Source organism: Eleutherodactylus coqui, chromosome 4, assembly GCF_035609145.1.
Source record: "Eleutherodactylus coqui strain aEleCoq1 chromosome 4, aEleCoq1.hap1, whole genome shotgun sequence".
Classification (NCBI taxonomy): domain Eukaryota; kingdom Metazoa; phylum Chordata; class Amphibia; order Anura; family Eleutherodactylidae; genus Eleutherodactylus; species Eleutherodactylus coqui.
In genome coordinates, this window is record NC_089840.1 from 218,540,166 (window position 1) to 218,558,220 (window position 18,055).

The 18,055-nt window shown below is 43.5% G+C and overlaps 1 protein-coding gene across 1 annotated transcript in view; it reads right to left on the reverse strand.

The window, feature by feature from the left end:
• PTEN (phosphatase and tensin homolog) overlaps positions 1-18,055 on the reverse strand; it is a 65,654-nt gene that overhangs the window by 12,409 nt on the left and 35,190 nt on the right. The window contains exons 3-7 of the mRNA XM_066600765.1: positions 10,604-10,648; positions 8,155-8,198; positions 6,957-7,192; positions 6,513-6,654; positions 2,134-2,300 (exon numbers count right to left, since the gene is read on the reverse strand). Coding sequence (XP_066456862.1) covers positions 2,134-2,300; positions 6,513-6,654; positions 6,957-7,192; positions 8,155-8,198; positions 10,604-10,648 — 634 coding nt within the window. The remainder of the gene's footprint in view (positions 1-2,133; positions 2,301-6,512; positions 6,655-6,956; positions 7,193-8,154; positions 8,199-10,603; positions 10,649-18,055) is intronic.

An 18,055-nucleotide genomic window follows, 5' to 3' on the forward strand; every position in this document is an offset into this window, starting at 1 on the left:
TAGCAGCTGCAGAGCCACCAGTTTCAGACCAACAAAACGGTGTATCTGATCAAACAGTCCACTCGATTCACAGCACAACCTTTAGTTTTTATGGCACACACTGTGGCAAAAATGACAATTATGGCGGTCAGCATGATGGCAAAACCACCAACATTTATATTTTGGGTGTTTTTGCAATATTATGAGGGCTCATCTTGTTTTTGCAGGGCATCCTGTATTTTTTTGGTACCATCTTGGTGTTCATACGACTGACTGCTTTTTATCAGAAGCCTTCTTGGAGACTGGGATGACCAAAAATAAAAAAATCATAATTGTGGTATTGTGTATCTTTATTTATCGTCCAACGTAAAAGTGTTCCTTTGCTAAATAGAACTCTCCAGATGCAAAGATTCCAAATGTGTTTTTGTTTGGAAATTTTTTTTTATTTTAAAGTATAAGAAAAGTACTCAAACTCTTACTACTTTTTTTTCCTTTTCTTATAAAACTTTTTAAAACTGTTTATTTTTTTAATCTTGCGATCCGTTTGATTGTTCCTTCAGTATAATGCAATACACTGTACCGCAATCTGACAGTCATTCTATCAAGCATGCCCCATGCAGGCATTCAGAAGGCTCCAGGCTGCCATGGTAACGGAATGGTACCCTGCGATCTCATCGTGGGGTAGTTGATCGGGATCCCGTAAAACCAATCGGGGCATTTAATTCGGCATTTAGAACTGAAAACAGCATTTACAGGGTTAAAAGCCAAGATCAGTGTTAGCGCTGATCATGCGCTGTTGCCGCCAGGGTTTAGCTGTGAGATACAGCTGTTGCCCGGATTGTATAGAGAGCAGCTCCCAATCCCCCTCCACGCAAACACCAAACGTACAGGACGTCCTGTGTCGTTAAGGGGTTAAAGTCGTCCTTCATAAACATGGCACAATTACATGTTTCTTAATGCACATTTAGCTAATTGTTCAGGATTCTGTTGGGAGAAATAAGCTCATTGCACATTAATTTGGAACCCCAATGATCCTGAGAATGCATGAGCTGATTTAGAGCTGCATAATCCCCGTCCCCCATGCACCTGAATGGAGCCATGCTGCACTTCCCCAAACAACCCATGCCGAGTAGAAGGTGAAACGGGCAAATCTGTGGGTCTGACTGCCAGATGGGAATATCCTAGCAAAAGAACATCATTCTGCAATATGGGAATAACCCCTTTAGGATCCGTTAACATGGTGTACACCGCTGCAGATCTGCATACTGAAAACCTGCAGCCCATTACAGTACCAGCAAAGTAGGCAAGATTTAAAGGAATCACATCTACCTGCTACATAAAAAAAAAATCCACACGTCAATTCATGCTGTAGATTAGGATTGCTGATTTCACTCCACTTGATCAAGAGGGTGAAATCCTCTGCAACTTTGCAGTAAAATGACAAGTAAGACATCTGGATTTTGCCAGCTATAAGATGTGGATTATCCGCTGCGGAAAATCTGTGGAAGTACCCTTAGGATAGTTACACACAACTTTTTGGAAAACTGCCAGTTTATGACTTAAAGAAAAAAAAAAAAAAAAAAAACCAGTACTGGAGTCAAGAGAAAAGACAAAACATTTAAAAATGAAAAGAAAACAAAAAAAACCCGAAACATCTCTTTTCTGCTGCATCGACTTTTGGCTTTGGCGCACTAAAAAAATTGCATCAAAAACTGTAGTGGCATTTTTACCAAAAACATCAGCAAAATCACTGTAAATCAAAGTTAAGTGCAGCATTTTTTACAGAGGTCAATAGAGGGATGTCCAGTTCCAGGCAGTTTTCCTGAACGTGTCCAGAGCTTGCAAAGAAAGCCTTTCTGTCAGAACAAACAGTCTGGGAGAAAACTGGCACCACCCACTGTCCCCATTTATCTGGGCTGGCACTGAGAAATGTGTAATAAAGCGTAACAAACAGACCTGGATGGTAACAGTACTCATTAAACACAAGTGTACGGCCAGAGTCTTTTTGAGAAGCTGAGAAGCCAACATAAGAAATTCTCTATCGTTTTAGGGGTTGGAGAAGGGGTGCTACCTTTGTCCACACAAAGTAACAAAAACACTGCAGAACGCAAGTAATGTCATACTGTAGAGAACCTGAAGAGACGGGTCACAAACCTTTTTCATCATCTTGTTCTGTTTGTGGAAAAACTCAACCTTTATATCCCCACAAACAGGAAGAGGCTGCGGGAAATCAAAATACATGTACTTCTCCTCGCGTCTTGTAGGTCCTGTGGAGGATGTAAAGATCTTAACCTTCAGCTGATAGATAACAAACTGGGGATCTACGGAAGGAAAAGAGTGGAAACGTAAAGAAAATTTAAGGGAACATATTCATGTCTTACAACGGACATACAAATGCACTTTCACCGAGGCGAGATCTTGAAATCGCACGCCGTATAACATCGAGCACGACTTCAATGCAGCCATTGTGGGGGCCGGCAAATTCTGTTACATCTTATGGAAACCGGCCGAATATGGATTTTAAGTCACTGTACATTTACTCTGTAGCCGTCAATACTGTAAATTTATGGAAAGGGCAATAAGGTTGCAGTCAGGTCATGGAAAAGCCACAACGGACATACTGGGGATTTAAAACCTAGACGGCGGGCCGATGAGATTTCATCCACATTGGTTGTACTGTAAAATTTTGCAGCTTTTCCTAGGAAAACCTGCAGCGTTCACGCCACTCGTGGCTGTACCATAAGAGTATGTTCAGACGGCGGAATTCACTGGCTCGACTTCCACGTCTTTTAGAAGCGTTTGCCTTAGATCCACAAGCAGATATGTCAACGGGCAAAATTGTCACGCAGAATTCCAACGTGTTTCGGCGTCAAAAAGCGGCGTCACTTCTCGATGCAGAAACGCAGATTTACACATCGGAATTCCGCGTGTGGATTTGCCCATCAACACTACTAACTTCATGCGCAGATCTGTGACAAACTAGGTCAGAGGGACACGGATTTTACTAAGGGTTTTAGTGGTGGAATTCACACGAAAAGTTTTGCATTGGATTTGTGTGTGAACACAGCCTTACACTCATTCCACGCACGGTAACACAACAGAAAGATTGCACAAAATGACAAAGTTTTTGCTGCTCTGGAAAGCTTGCGCCTCAAGTACTAGGTAAATCATGGGTTTACATAGTGAAATATCACTGCGGCAGACCTCTCTAAAGGCTCGTTAAGACTCAACGAGTCTCGCTTAAAAATCGTTCAAAGCAGTCTTTTGAGCGAGAATCATTGGGTCTAACTGCACGGGCATCATGCAGTTTTCGTTATGGATTCGTTCATCGTTGTCTTTCGACAAGCTGAAAGAACGATGAGCCTTATCAGTGCCGCGCACCGAGTTCTCAGCAGGATACTGCTGATACTATTGTTTCAGCTGGTATCCCGCTTGGAGAACACAGCCGGAGTATGAAGACGACAGCACTCCAGCTGTCTTCTGCATACCCCCGCTCGGTGCGTTTAGCAGTATACCAGCTGTGCGCACTATGAACACAGCAGGAATATTTAGAAGACAGCGCTCCAGCTGTCTTCTGTATACCCTGCTTAAAGCGCTCAGCTATATACCATCTAGAGCTCCTAGAAGACAACAACTGTATGCAGAAGACAGGTGGCCCCGATTGTCTTCTGCATACTCCACTCAGAGCACTCAGCTGTACACCAGCTGAGCGCTCCGAGAAGACAACAGCCGTAAGCAGGAGATAACGGTCCCGCTTGTCTTCTGCATACAACGTGAGCCTTCATTACACACTTATGCAAAGTGAACGCTCAAAGTGGTCAGTCAAACTGCCATTTAAGCGAATTTTAAGCGATCATCTTGCTGTGTAAATGCACACAACGATTATCACGCAAAAGATGCCTTTTGCACGATAATCGTGTCTAAATGGGCTTTTACATAGAGGTGAATTGCAGGGGAACAGATCATCAACTTTTGGACTATACAAATCAATACAAGCATAAATAGCATAAAAGCGTCACGTGGACAGCTGGGTAGCAATGGCCTGTTTATGATTAATCCAATACTGGGGTGCATAGTCAGCGGCTTGGATGCAGTCCTTGCCCTGCTAGACAAACACAAGCAATCGCTTACACGCATGCAGACGATCATTTGTGTTTCTGTATGAAGATTGCTTGGGCACTGCTGTGTAAACTAGAGGTTTCATTTACTCGGGGCCTAAATTCACGCCACCTACCACGCAGCCATAAGCGGTAACTAAATAACGGGGACCCATATATACCAATAAATGCTTTCCAATGCTTATTTACAGGCAGGAAGTAAGATGGCCAGCAAAAATAAAAAGCCCTTTTGTCAACAATTGTGCAAAGTACCGTTAGTGCCAACACGATACCCCCATTACTAATAGTGCCACCCAGAGTGCAGCAAGCAGAAAAGTGAGCCACACACAGAAAAAAGAACACACTGGACGAACCCCACTGCAAGTCTGTAAAATTGTTTGCATTGCAGGCAAATTATTGCGGCACCTTAAAGTAGCACAATCTGGCGATGCTGCGCTCAGAAATAAAATATATTATGGACCCCTGAATTATTGCAACTTCATATAGAACTCAGTGAAATTCCCTTTCTCACCTAACAGCTAATAACGCAAACCAGGGACTTCATTAATTACTAGACCATAAAGAGTTAAACGTAGATAGGAATTAAAGCTTAGGGACGCCACTTCACGAACACGACACGCGGATAATCAGAAACTGAGCTCCGGACTGGGTTAGGTCACACTATTCAGGTGCACAAAACCAAAATGCCTCAGATATTCAGAACAGGAAGGGTGGAGGCGGTGAAGCCACAGTACAAAAAGCCAGAGCAAAACCACTACGGTGTGCAAAAATGGGACAATAGTACAGAACGGGGCTGCAGTCTTCAACCAAAAAAGACAAAGTATAACAAGAAAATGAAAAAACCCTAAAAAAAAGGCTGATTAATGCTGAAACCCCTAGTCATCCAACCTGGTCACACATTTCACTGCTCTACGGCATCAGAAAAGAGGGATATGAGCCACCCCATCTTATATCCATCAACACTTCTACAGGGTCCAATTCCCCCGACAGACCAAATTCTGTAATGGCTCTTCTAAGAGTGCAAGGGAATGGCGTGGGAATGCAACAGCCATTCCAGTACTACCCAAGAAAAGCCACTGGGAACTTAAATAAGGGCAAAGTCAACTCCACAAAATGCCACAAGGCACCAAAGAAATGTCCGCATAACAAAATTTGGCAATTTACTGCCCTGGGGATTGTAAAGTTATGGCACTGTTCTAGAGCACGATTCTCCATTGCCTGAGCGAATGAGTCGGTGACATCAACTTGTTGGTGCAGCCGGTCTAGACTGCATGGTTCACTCATCATTCAGTGTTGACCTATCAGTGCTCCACCCTCGTACCCTGCGGCGGAATATCGTTAGCGATACTGTCACGGCCGTGGACAGGCAGCCTAATTCTGCCCTCAATTTAGAGCATATCCAGCTGTAGATAAACAGATGAATCTGGGTCAGCTTTCTTTTAAATGAAGTCTTTACCCTTCCCAATATTGTCAAGTGAACTTCCCCCTTCCTTTTATTACCAACTCATGTTCTGCAGGACTTTTGTAATGTTTTGTCCTACATATGAGGTCTATTTCGTATCTTCATGCCTTTTGCCTATTCTCTATTAGACAAATGTATTTTGCCATTATTGTATTATTTTTTGCTTAACAGATTGTCAAAAGCACCAAGCTTAAAAGGGGTATTCTTCTCTGATCCCCCAAACCCAACTCGAGATATGGACAGGTTTTATGCCGATAACAGCCCAGCCACCTGAGCTTTGCTGTTTCCGTAATTCCCATAGAAGTGAATGGGAGTTACACAAAAGACGTAGAACAGCACGTTACACTGTTTGCTTAAAGCAACCCTCCGGTCCTGGACAAAGATAGCTGCCCCGCTTCTCTATTAGTATGCATCGGTAGTCCAAGTTACTAAATACTACTCTGAAGGGGCAGCACTGCGCACAGCAGCATGTAGTGTCTTAGACCAACGATGCATACTAATACACGGTGTGCATCAGGTAGTCAGAGAACCGTTGCAGCCATCTTTGTTTATCCAGGACCGGAGGGTTGCTTTAACTTATGAGATGCAGAAACAGCATACCACAGGGGGCTTAATGGTTTCTGAATACAGTCACCTCAGATGCCGATAAGGCAAGCCATTACGGTGTGTCCCCTTCGTTCCAGGGATAGCTGCAGGTTGCACAGGGGTGCCTCCATATGACATTTTTTGGCATATCCTGAAAAATTGCCAGAAATGTCCAAGGGGGAATTCAAATTTATTTTGGCTGAAATTACATATATGACTGGCAAGCCCACTTTTGGGTCTCTCCGATTTAACAGATTATGGCATGCAGACGGTCAGATCATTCATAAAAACGATCGATTGATTAGTCGCACTTAGGCCATGTTGACCTAATTCAATCAATGAAAAGACAAGAGACAGGTCATACTTACTGCATGTGCCTCCGCTGAACATTGGAATCGTTTCAAACATCATCTTGTGAAACAGCAGTGCCACTGGTCGGTAATCCAAATTATTTTTTAACAAGTAGCTGTAGTAATAGACATAGCGCCTTTGGCTGGGAATTGTCACACCCTAAAGATAGAGAAGGACAATAGCAACACATCTGAGCAGAGCATTCGCAGTGATTAAAAGTACGGCTTCTGCACGCACTACAACTTATTTAGTTCTAGATGCAAAAGGGGTTTTATCGCAAATCATGGCTTGCTAATATTTCCACATCCATGTATACAAGTGAAGGTTTGGTCATGAAACCACAAGGCCACGTGACCCTCTTCAACTTGGATATCTAATAGAAGTTCTTTGGTAAAGTCTTAACACACCCTTTTGATACATGGGAATTGATAACCAGTACAGCCCGGCACAATTCCACTTACCTTCTTGTCTCGAGTCCGCACTTCTCCATAAAAATCTAGTGCTTCTTGTGCCTTTAGAAATTTGCCTCGATGTAGCAAATAAGCACAGATCATTACCCCTGTACGTCCTTTGCCAGCTTTACAGTGGATTGCTGCTACATTGTCGTTTTCACTTAGCCATTGGTCGAGATCTTCACAAAATGGTTTGATTAGTTCTAACTGTGGTGGATTGTGGTCTTCAAAAGGATACTGTGCAACTGCAAAGAACAAATGCATGCAGGTTTTAGCCGTTACTGTGCGGTAAACCAATTACATGACAAAATATATTTATTTTAGAGCAAGACTTGAGAAAAAGGAAAACGCCAATTCATACAAAAATGCAGCAGCACCCTGCGGGCGCTATTGTGTGGCTATGTAATATTTGGTTTTGTATTACCGCCATATATTACCTACATAATGGCATATTTTAATCAGATTGTGTGGGCCCACCTACCACGACAATGAGTGTACCCATACAACAGTTAGGCCTCATTCACATGCGCATTATTCTGCTCCATTAGAGCGAAAATAATGGAACTACCAGATCTCTGAAGTGACGGACACCAACGGTGCCTGGTAGACCGCACGGACTAATGAAGTCAGTTGTGGTCTATGCAATTGTGCTGAAAAAATAGCACGGCGTGCTGCACCATTCTGTACCATTTCCGACAAAATCTGTAACGGAGTCTTCAACGCAGAAGTAAACACAGCCGAACACAATGGAAATGAAAGCATTACAAGCTTTAACATTCTGAAATGTTCAGTCCCTAAATCAGAGATCCCAGGGGACGGACTGTATGGAGGCGTTTATGTAAATTAAGGCTCTGTTATTCTCTTCTCTCGCTTTCAGGAGGGAAAGACATGCAGTTTTTGTAGTAATTTTCACAGCTGAAGCCAGGAGTGGATACAAAAATAGTATCAGTCCATACTTCAAACTTTTTTTTCCTTTTTTGATCCACTTCTGACTTTGGCTCATAAAAGAAATGCAACTCAAGGCCCCTAAAAATGGTTTCCATTGAAAGAAACTATCAGCTTTTAAAGCTGGCAAAAACGTGATCACTTTACTTCCCGTTTGTTTCAGAACACAGAAAATAAAACGTTATTTGAAAAAAAAAAAAAAAAAAAAAAAAGAACGTGGGTAATTAAACGACAATTGGACTCTTCCCAGAATGTGACTTACCTCTGCAGCTAAATTTGTTGGTATCATAATGTCTTTCAGCACATCTACAAAGTGAAGCAGACACGGGTTAGAACCAGGGACATTTCCATGTTAACATGTTGGTAGAGATCCCCATGCAGCGGACAGGCCCATCTCTACCAACAGTCATCTAAATTAAATAAGGCTCCATTTCACCAAGGACTGTCAACCCGTAAATCAAACCAAACCTACTTAGTAACAAAAGAAGAATGTCTAATTATTCCTAATTCCTACTTGAAGCATGCTCTTGTCAAGCACATTATTTTGCATTATTTAAAGATATATGCAATTAAGACCTCAGGCATTGATCTTGGAGAGCTCTCATGAGTGCACAAGCCTTGTGATGTCATTATTGGCTTGAGGACAATGCACTGCAGACTGACTGGAGAATGGACTATGAACGGCATGTCTGCCCAGTGTCAGATAATATCCGAAAGTGATGTTCAAATACCTATAAGAGGCATGGGGGAAAGTCATTAATAGCTCAGCAGGCAGCTATAAATGTAAAGTTTAGCACCCTGTTATACAACAGAAATTTAAAAACACATTACTTGCCTATTGAAGAGGAACGTATCAGAAAGTTACATGCATGTTTTTATTAGACGTCATTTTATATTTTTTTCATGAGATTTTGCCCCTAAACATGAAATATTCACGTTTTAACTTTGGCCAGTTACAATAAGCTAATGCTTTCAGTTTCTTGCTTGACAACTTTGCTGTATAGACTGGGACAAAGTGGGCAGGGTTATCTCATTGTTATTAGCAAATGGGCAAGTTAGTGAAATCTCTATGCTGCTGGAAACTTAAATAAGATCTGATAAGGGTTTTTTTCCCCTCACACAGGTTGAGATATTACCCGTAACCACCGCCAATTGAGGAAGCTGCTCAGGTCTAAGACTTGCATTTACAGGTTACAATAATTGTGTTATTTTTTTCGTGACTGATTACTTGTCTCCTCTGCGCTAGGAGTACATTGTATATAGGCACATGCCTGTTAACACAAGGGGATGTGCTGCTGACCAAGGAGGATTTTTAGGCCAGCGTAAAAGCTACAATCAAACAAGTTAATTCTTGTTGGTTGTTGGCTCACCACACAGGTTTATAATGGAGAATGGTTGGGGACATAAATGTTCAGGAAAATACTGACCCCTTTAAAAGGCTCTTACAGGGGTTCTCCAGTTGTAAGTTATTGATTAGGACAAGCCATAAGTAATAGATCAGCAGGGGTCTGTCGCCAGGAATCCCACGGCAATCAGCTGTTTGCCAGGCACAGAGCAGATTCCTGCATGAAGCAGACAGACAGCTCCGTTCCCACAACAGTGGTCAGGCTTGGTATTATTAGACAAAGTTCCAACTGAAGTGAGTGTGTGCAATACCAAGCCTGACCACTGAAATAGTAACAGAGCTGTCTGCTTCCTGCAGAAATCAATTCAGTGCACTAGGCTGCTGCACAGCTGATCATTAAGGGCTCTAGTTGGCAGTCGCCTGTCACTCTACTACTGATGGCCTATCTGCAGGATAGGCCATCAGTAGTTTACAACTGAACAACCCCTTTTACAGGGTTGTCAAGAAAGAAAGGAAAAAAACACCACACACAACTTAATTAATCCAGTCCATGTTTGGATTCTTCCTCCCTGCTCTTGCTGTGGGTGACATTATTGCAGGGACTGGCTAACTTTGATAACTAAGCTAGTCCAATTCCCTGCATGGCCATGCAGAGACATGCTTAGTTATTGAAATTAGCCCGTCAGCCCTCCCCCTGAAATGACACCAACAGCGAGAGAATGGAAGAAACCTTATTAGATTCTTAAATTTTACTTTAAAGGATTCCCTTTACATGCCAACAGGGTGTCAAGCTTTGAAAGGGGACATATGCCACACAGACTATGCAAGTTCTAATCAGCGGCACGTCATATATATACACACCAGGTATCTCCTTTTATTACAGTTCTGCAGTTTGTCAGAAGCCAGAATTAGTTTTTACTGATGTACAACTACCAACAAAAATACTTAATGTCTTGAGAATTAGCAATCCTGCAAGAACTTGCTTTCCAGCTAAAGCGGTGGCGGGTCATCCGTGTGCCTTACAAGAAAGCTTCCCAAGTCTACGAGCTGAAATGCACCGTCTATATATTTTATTCCCAATTCAACACGTGGTTACAGGCCGTGAAGTGGGCGGCCATCCAAGTCATTTAAAAGTAGATCATGTAACAGGAATGCCTGCCAAAATTCCATCTAACCTCATCACTCCACCACCGCGACACAACTCTCCATTAGGCCCCTCCAACTAATTGTTTCAGGCATGCAAGTCTGTAAAACAATACCCATCCACTCGGGCTACAGAAATTAATAGGCGGCCACTTTCACCAGAATCCTAATATTTCAACTGTGGTGTTTAGAGAAGAAAGAGGCAACACCAAAATATACTTACAGATTGTAGATCTTGTAACGGTTTTTATGTTTGGAGTCCAAAAACCTTGAAAAGAAAAAAATAGGACTGAGCAGCAGAAAAACACTTCATACACAAAAGCTCAAATGATACATAAAAAAATAGAAAACACTTCTACAACCCATGCAAACCTTTGTTTTCCTACTCAGTGGTTCAGCTTTCTGCTGCACGGCTACATACACTCTTTACTTCCACCCCAAAAAATAAAAAAAATTTCTGGTGACATTTCCATGAGGGCTTTTTTTTTGGGGGGGGGGGGGGGGGAAGAAAGTTGCATTTTTCATTGACAGCATTTAACACACCATATAATGAAATGAAAAACCTACAAATTTCAAAAGGTGGGGAAAAATAGGGAGAAAAAACGGGGGAAAAAGGTACCATTTTGGGGGGGAAGGGGTGGTGGTGGGAGTTTATTTTTACAGTGTTCATGATGTACTAGAGATGGCATGCCTTTATTCTGTGGGTCAACTGCGTTTTTTTCTGTCAGAACTAACCAAGCAGTAGATTAATGCGATATTTTAATGAATTGGACCTTAACAGATGTAGTGACTCCAATGTTTAGACTTCCCCTTTTAATTTAGATGCAGAGACTGGGAAAGAAAAATTTTTCAACTTATTTATGCAAGTTCACTCTTTTTTAAATTAATTAGTCTTCATAAGGGGCTTGAACTACCGATTGTTTGATAGCTTATGCAGTATAATGCAAGACTTTGAAATTGCATTCTGCTGTATTTTAGCAGGTAGCCTATTAAAGATGTGCCACAGGCTGCCAAGACACCCAGGTGGTACATTTAAATGCCGATGTCAGAAGTGAAGGCAGCATTTAAGGGGCTACAAACCACAATCAGCCGATACCTGCTGTGTGCTATGGACTGCTATAGACATCCTAACTGTACAGGGTATATGCAGTCAGGACATACATAGCTATATGTATGACAGGAATGGGTTAAGGATGCAGCCAACTGTAGCTTCTAGTGAATGCCCACCCCTCAAATTACAGTAGGCCTAAAAATTCTATGTAGATTTTCCATATTTTTGAGAAGTCTGAGCTCAGCTTTTCTAACCAGAAGCTACAAATCCTCTGCATGGAGTTAAACGCCTACCTGGAGCAGGCAAACGGAGTGCTTATACATTGTACGCATGCAATAGGCTCCCCTAGTGGCAGGAAGCCAAACTGTATCGTTTAACCAGCTACACTGGGGATCTGGTACTTTAAATAAAACAAAAAACTGAATTTTAAGGTGAAGTGTACAAAGGCATTACTAAAAACGTCTATGTCCACAAAAATAGGCAGTGTTTTCTTTTTTCCCCAAAACACACGCAGCTCCTTGAGACCCCTGTATGCCATGCGTTTCTCATGTCTGCATCAAATTAAAAACAAAAAAAGTGGAGAGACGTTCTTTTTTTGTTTGTTTTTATGTAGTTTGTCTGCCCGGGAAAAAAATTTTTTGAAAAAAATGAAAATCAGTGTGTACAGCCTCATTGAATAATACGGGTCTGACTTTTTTTGTTTTGTTTTTTTTAACTGTACGACATGGATAAAAAAAGAAAAAAAAAAAAGGGTCAGAGGCCTAACTCCTATAAATCTATATTATCCCTGAGTAATCCCAAACCCCCTTTTGATGGGGCAGTATGACAACCAGGGCCCCAAGGTCTGCCACTGACAAGTCTACTGGGTTGCCTGCATATATTCCTGACATGCACTACATTAGTAGGGCAGAGTATTATGCAAACAGATAAATGATTCCACCCTCATGAGTAGGGGGGGGGGGGGGGGGGGTAGAAGAGGACAAACAAACTATCAAGTGTTTTTAGAAAATTAACATTTTCCTCCTGCAAAATGCTTCATGGAAAATAAACTATACCGAATTGGGTTCACCCCACCCAAAAACATCTGAACTAAAAACGCAGGATTATAAAAAAATAAATAAAAATATAGACATTCTTGATGTCTCTGTGTACCCCAAAGTGATACTAGTGAAAACTAAACAGTACCATGCAAAAAAAAGCACCTTCTGTTGATGTAAAAATAACTCAGGGAACGGGGCAGAAGAGCAAAAGCGGCAAAATAATTTTGATAGCCGTCACTGTGGAAAAGTAATTGACTGCAAAAGCAAAAAAACTGAAAACCCCACTACATAGGTCTGACATTGCCGTAACTATCAAGCGATTGTGTATAAAGTGAGCTTTAAAAACAAGACGGGAGGGGGGGGGGAGAATGACAAAAGGTAGAAGAGGTCAATCATTTGTGGAAATCAGAAGTGACGACCAGCAGCTGTACTTCAGTTGTGCACATTGTTGCAGACGTGACATCAGGAAGTTTTACAAGTAGCAAACTTTGACACTTCTCTCGATCCTGGCTCACTAGTATATGGCCATCGAATACCAGCAAAAATTAAAAAAAATAAAGTTTTTTTTCTGCCGTTGACCTTCTGAAGAGCTACATGCTTTATAAAATTCAGTTATTCTTTTTTCTTGCAGGGAGTTCTCATCTGCTCTGGGGCAGGCAGTGTTGTGGGTGCCCAGGTATTTGATCTCATGTCAGTACAGTTGAGTCATCTGTAACCTTCAGTAACCTGCAGTGGGTGTGAAACACTTCCATGTGCACATGAATTACATGGCTGCAGTTGACCTCCAGGGATATGCAAAACCCAGATTATGCCATCCCTTTGTAAGTAAGGGGGCTCCTTCACCAATCCCTAGAGGGGATCAGCACCGCTGCCCCTTTACAGCAGCATCCCAGCAACCCACTGCGGCACAGCTACATTCAAGTGACTGGGCAGCACCCCGCTTATCACATGAAAGGTAGCGTCCCAGAGGTCAAACCTCCACTACAGCGACATGCCATTACTTTATGGGGTGGAAACACCCCTTTAAAAAGTAGCCATGACTGAAGCTCTCCATCAGCGTGCCATCACAGCTGCTCACTAATGGGTTACACACAACTCATAGTAAGAAACTTTGCTTTTTCCCAGTAAATATACACTGAATACAGTCATTGTACTTAAAATTTTAATGATCTCAAGAAATGGGTGAGGGGTCTTTGATCTCACAAATCAATATGCATTTTTCCACTCCGGCTCTCTTCGCTGCATCTGTTTCTAACTTCCTGTTTGGCTCCATGACAGTGCAGTCTGCAGAAACAGGATTTTCTGGGCACTCGCTGCTTCATCAGGAAGCATATGCTGCATCAGGACGCTCGGGGTCCGGGGCCTGTTTCATGTATTAGGAGGATTTTTTTTCCCGCTATTCATTACCTTGAATATTAACACGTACGGAGCAAATACATCTAAAAGGTAACTCTAGTGGGTGGAGAGCAACACGCATCAGCAGCCAGAAATGATTTACCATCAAGAAAAGGCTGAAAGTGATTGGACAAACAGGACACCAATTTGCAGCGTCAAAAATCACATTTAATTTTTTGACTTCAACCCCCCCCCCCCCCCCAAAAAAAAAAGCAAAAGAACTTTTAGCAGTAAGAGAGACTTCCTCATGTAGAAATCCGCAGATAATCAGTGCATTCGGCGGCTTCTTATCTGCTGCATGGGGTGACTCTTGTGTAACTGGTAACCAGTGCTACGTTACACCTTTATTTGTCATTGCACAGCCTGGCGTGCGGCCAAGTCTGACAGATGAGGAGACAACTGCAGGCGCTGTAAGTATGAGGACACGTAGCGTGCGGCTCGAGAGGTGCTTCCCAGATCCAAACCTCTGGGGCCTTCAGGGAAGAGGAAAGAAGAAAAGCATCTGAAACTCGGTACCTTCATGGGGGCAAAAGAGAATCTCGCTAATAAGAGGCGCGGAATTAAAAGGAAGTCTGTTGTGTCATTTTTGTCATCCATACCAAATGTAGTATGACATGTGGGACCTGTTTAACCCCTTAATGATGGATGTGGGACCTGTTTGACCCCTTTTTAATCCCATTTTGTTTTTTTCTCCCTACTCAAGAAATCCTAACTCTTATTTTCCCACCAATGTAGCTGTCTGAGGGGTTCGCTTTTTTCGGGATGAATTGCATTTTTTATTGGTACTACTTAAAGGGGTTGTCCCGCGGCAGCAAGTTGGGGTATACACTTCTGTATGGCCATATTAATGCACTTTGTAATGTACATCGTGCATTAATTATGAGCCATACAGAAGTTATTCACTTACCTGCTCCGTTGCTAGCGTCCCCGTCTCCATGGCTCCATCTAATTTCGCTGTCTTCTTGCTTTTTTAGACGCGCTTGCGCTGTGCGGTCTTCTCCCCTTCTGCTCGGTCCGGCACGAGCGGCGTTCTGGCTCCGCCCCCTTCTAAGCATCATTGCGTAGCTCCGCCCCATCACGTGTGCCGATTCCAGCCAATCAGGAGGCTGGAATCGGCAATGGACCGCACAGAGCCCACGGTGCACCATGGGAAAGGACCCGCGGTGCATCGTGGGTAAAGTTCCCGGCGGCCATCTTGCTGAAGGAAGAAGCAAGACGTCGCAGAGCGGGGATTCGGGTAAGTAATATGTTTTTTTTTTTGTTTGTTTTTTTAACACATCCCTTGGGGTTGTCCTGCGCCGAACAGGGGGGGGCCTATGGAAAAAAAAAAAAAAACACGTTTCGGCGCGAGACAACCCCTTTAAGGTACCATGTAATGTATTAAACCTTCTAAAATTTTCAAACTGGAATGAAATTGGGAGGAAAAAAAAAAAAAAAAAGCACAATATTTTGCCATCTTTAAGGGGGTGTTTTTATGGCAAACATACTGCAGCAAAACAATTCCATTCTGTGGGTCAGTACAATCACAAGGATGTTAAAATATATAGAATTTCTCCTATACTACATTTAAATAAGTATATTTTGCTGCCATCTTCTGACCGCGATAACTTTAGTTTTCCATCGACAGCGTTTTTTGCGTGACATCCTGTAGTTTCTATTGGCAGCATTTTGGAGAACATACAGAACACCTTATTAAAATTACTGTTCTTGGGAGACAGAGTGACAAAAAAGTGTATTTCTAGCTCCCCCCCCCCCCCCCCCTGCGGCATGTCCTATTTGCTGCAGAAATACGCGAGACCAGCTTCCATTGTAGTCAATGGAAGCCGGCCGTCACGCAATACTTCCACTGTCAGCACACTTCCCCGCCAGCTGCGTTATATGACATTGTCGGTGCATCATGTGCTGTACTGCGCATGCAGGACTTTTAACAGCAGATCCAGAGGCTGAGTATGGGGTCTTTGCAGTGTCGCCGTGACGGACTCCGCTGCGGTATTCCGCTTGTGGAGCCTGTCAGGGCCGTGGGCATGAGCCCTTACTTGCAATCATTTGCTAGCTTATACCATATACTGCAATACTTAAGTATTGCAGTATATGGTATTTCCACTGGCATTGTATTGTATTAAGACAAACCACAGACTTGTGTTAATAGGCAAAAATACATAGCAACCCTGTAGGCCACCAGCTGCCATGACAAACGGCACCTTGATATCTTATTCGAACCCCAAAACACATCAGGGCATTTAAAGGGTTAACAGCCATGATCAACAAATGCTGACTACGGCTGTTGCGACCTGCTATCAGCTATAAAACACAGATTATACCAGCCATGTAGAGTGGGATCAGCTACCAATTCTGCTCCATACAACCATCATGCACCCAAGACATACAGATGTCTTGGGATGTAAAGGGGTTAAAATGATACCTTTATTTTCTTCATTAGATGCTGCAATCCTTACTTAGAAGTCGACTTGCTTCTTGCATGGTAAGCTAATGTCAGCTGGGCTACCCGATAGACAGTTCAGCTTCCGCACTAGATCAGAGACTATCCAACCTTTAGGCCGGCTGCACACGAGCGTGACGGGCTCCGCCGCGGAATATTCCGCGGCGAAGCCCGTCACGGCGCCCCCCAGAGACCCCATACTTACCAGCGGATCCAGTGTCTTCGCTCCCGCATGACGCTTCCCAGCCCACCGTCGCGTCACATGACACGCCCACCACATCAAATGACGCGGCCGGCCGTCATGTGACGCGCCGGCCGCATCATATGACGCGTCGGTGGTAGGCGGGAAAGCGTTTTCACGCTATCTTCCGCTGTGTTACAGCAGGAGATAGCGTGAACGGACGGCTTCCCTTGACTGCAATGGAAGCCGTCAGCGCGTACACCCGCAGCAAATAGAGCATGCTGCGGGTGAGGACGGGAGATTTCACGGTGCGTAATTCCACGATGGAATTACGCACCATGTGCCCTGAGCTATTGGGTTCAATATAACCTAATAGCTGCGGGCAACGCAGCGGATTTTTGCCACGAATTACGCGGCGGAAATCCGTTCGTGGGAAGGAGGCCTTATTTTGTGAACAAGCCCCCTGGAGTGATTGACCGCTTTATCTCTGGCTGCCAAAGTCGATCTTGACTCCAAATGTTTAACACGTGCGCCGCTTCTCTTGCTGCCTCACAGCTGGGGGTGCCGCACTGAGGGTGGTACATGTACATATCATTCATGAGTGCCACCCAAAGTGCAAGTCACTGTGACCAGATACCTCAGTGTGACACACGAGCTGAAAACTTGGAAAACAAGACACTACTAGCGGCCAGGTGAAGATAACCATCAATCCAGGGGGGCCTATTTCATGACAGGAGAACCTGGATCAGAGAAGGAGCTGAACCGTCCATCAGATGATCCAGCCAGCGTTGGCGTGATGTATGGGAAGACTGTCAAGGCTTATATCTTAGGGTGGCAGCACCAAGATGATTACCATTTTAAACAGCAACAGATTCCACATCCTGCACTTGTATTTGTTGAAGACAAAAAAATAACATGACAGACTTTCTTTAAATAGGTCTGCTATATGTCCATCATTCCATATCATCAGTGGGGGGCTAGATAGTCCAAACGCAGCGCACTCTTTTCCCATGGCAAGGAATTGGTTAATTTCACAACACTTTAAAAGGTCTTCACTTCCTCTCCATCAGATATGAAGGTATGCAGAAAGACATTGTAGCACTCCCCCGCTTCTGTCTAGACACTTCTGTGCCCATCTCAGCTCTAGTTCTGTCTCATCACCTCCCAAATCTTAACCCTTTGTTGAGTGCTTTTAGATGAACATATAGGACTGCCTTAATGAGGCCACGGGGCACAGAGCTGGATTCACACACGGCATAAGGACCCACAAGTCCAGAATTACAGCTGTGTGTTTTGTGTAACATTTGCTGCAGAATTTCACGTAGTAACACGAGGCATGCTGCAGCAATACAAGCTAGCCATATGCTGAAAATTAAAAGGGGGTTACCTCAACGTGCCGAAACCTGGCAAGCAGTCCTAGTGCATCCGGAAGTGTCCAACAGCAGTGGCGCATACACAACCTCCACAATCTCTGGCGGTCCCACTGAAGTGAATGAGGCGGAGGTGCACCCGCGTGGCCCCTGCTGCCGCACACATCAGGATGAACCTGGGCTGCATTCCGGGTATTG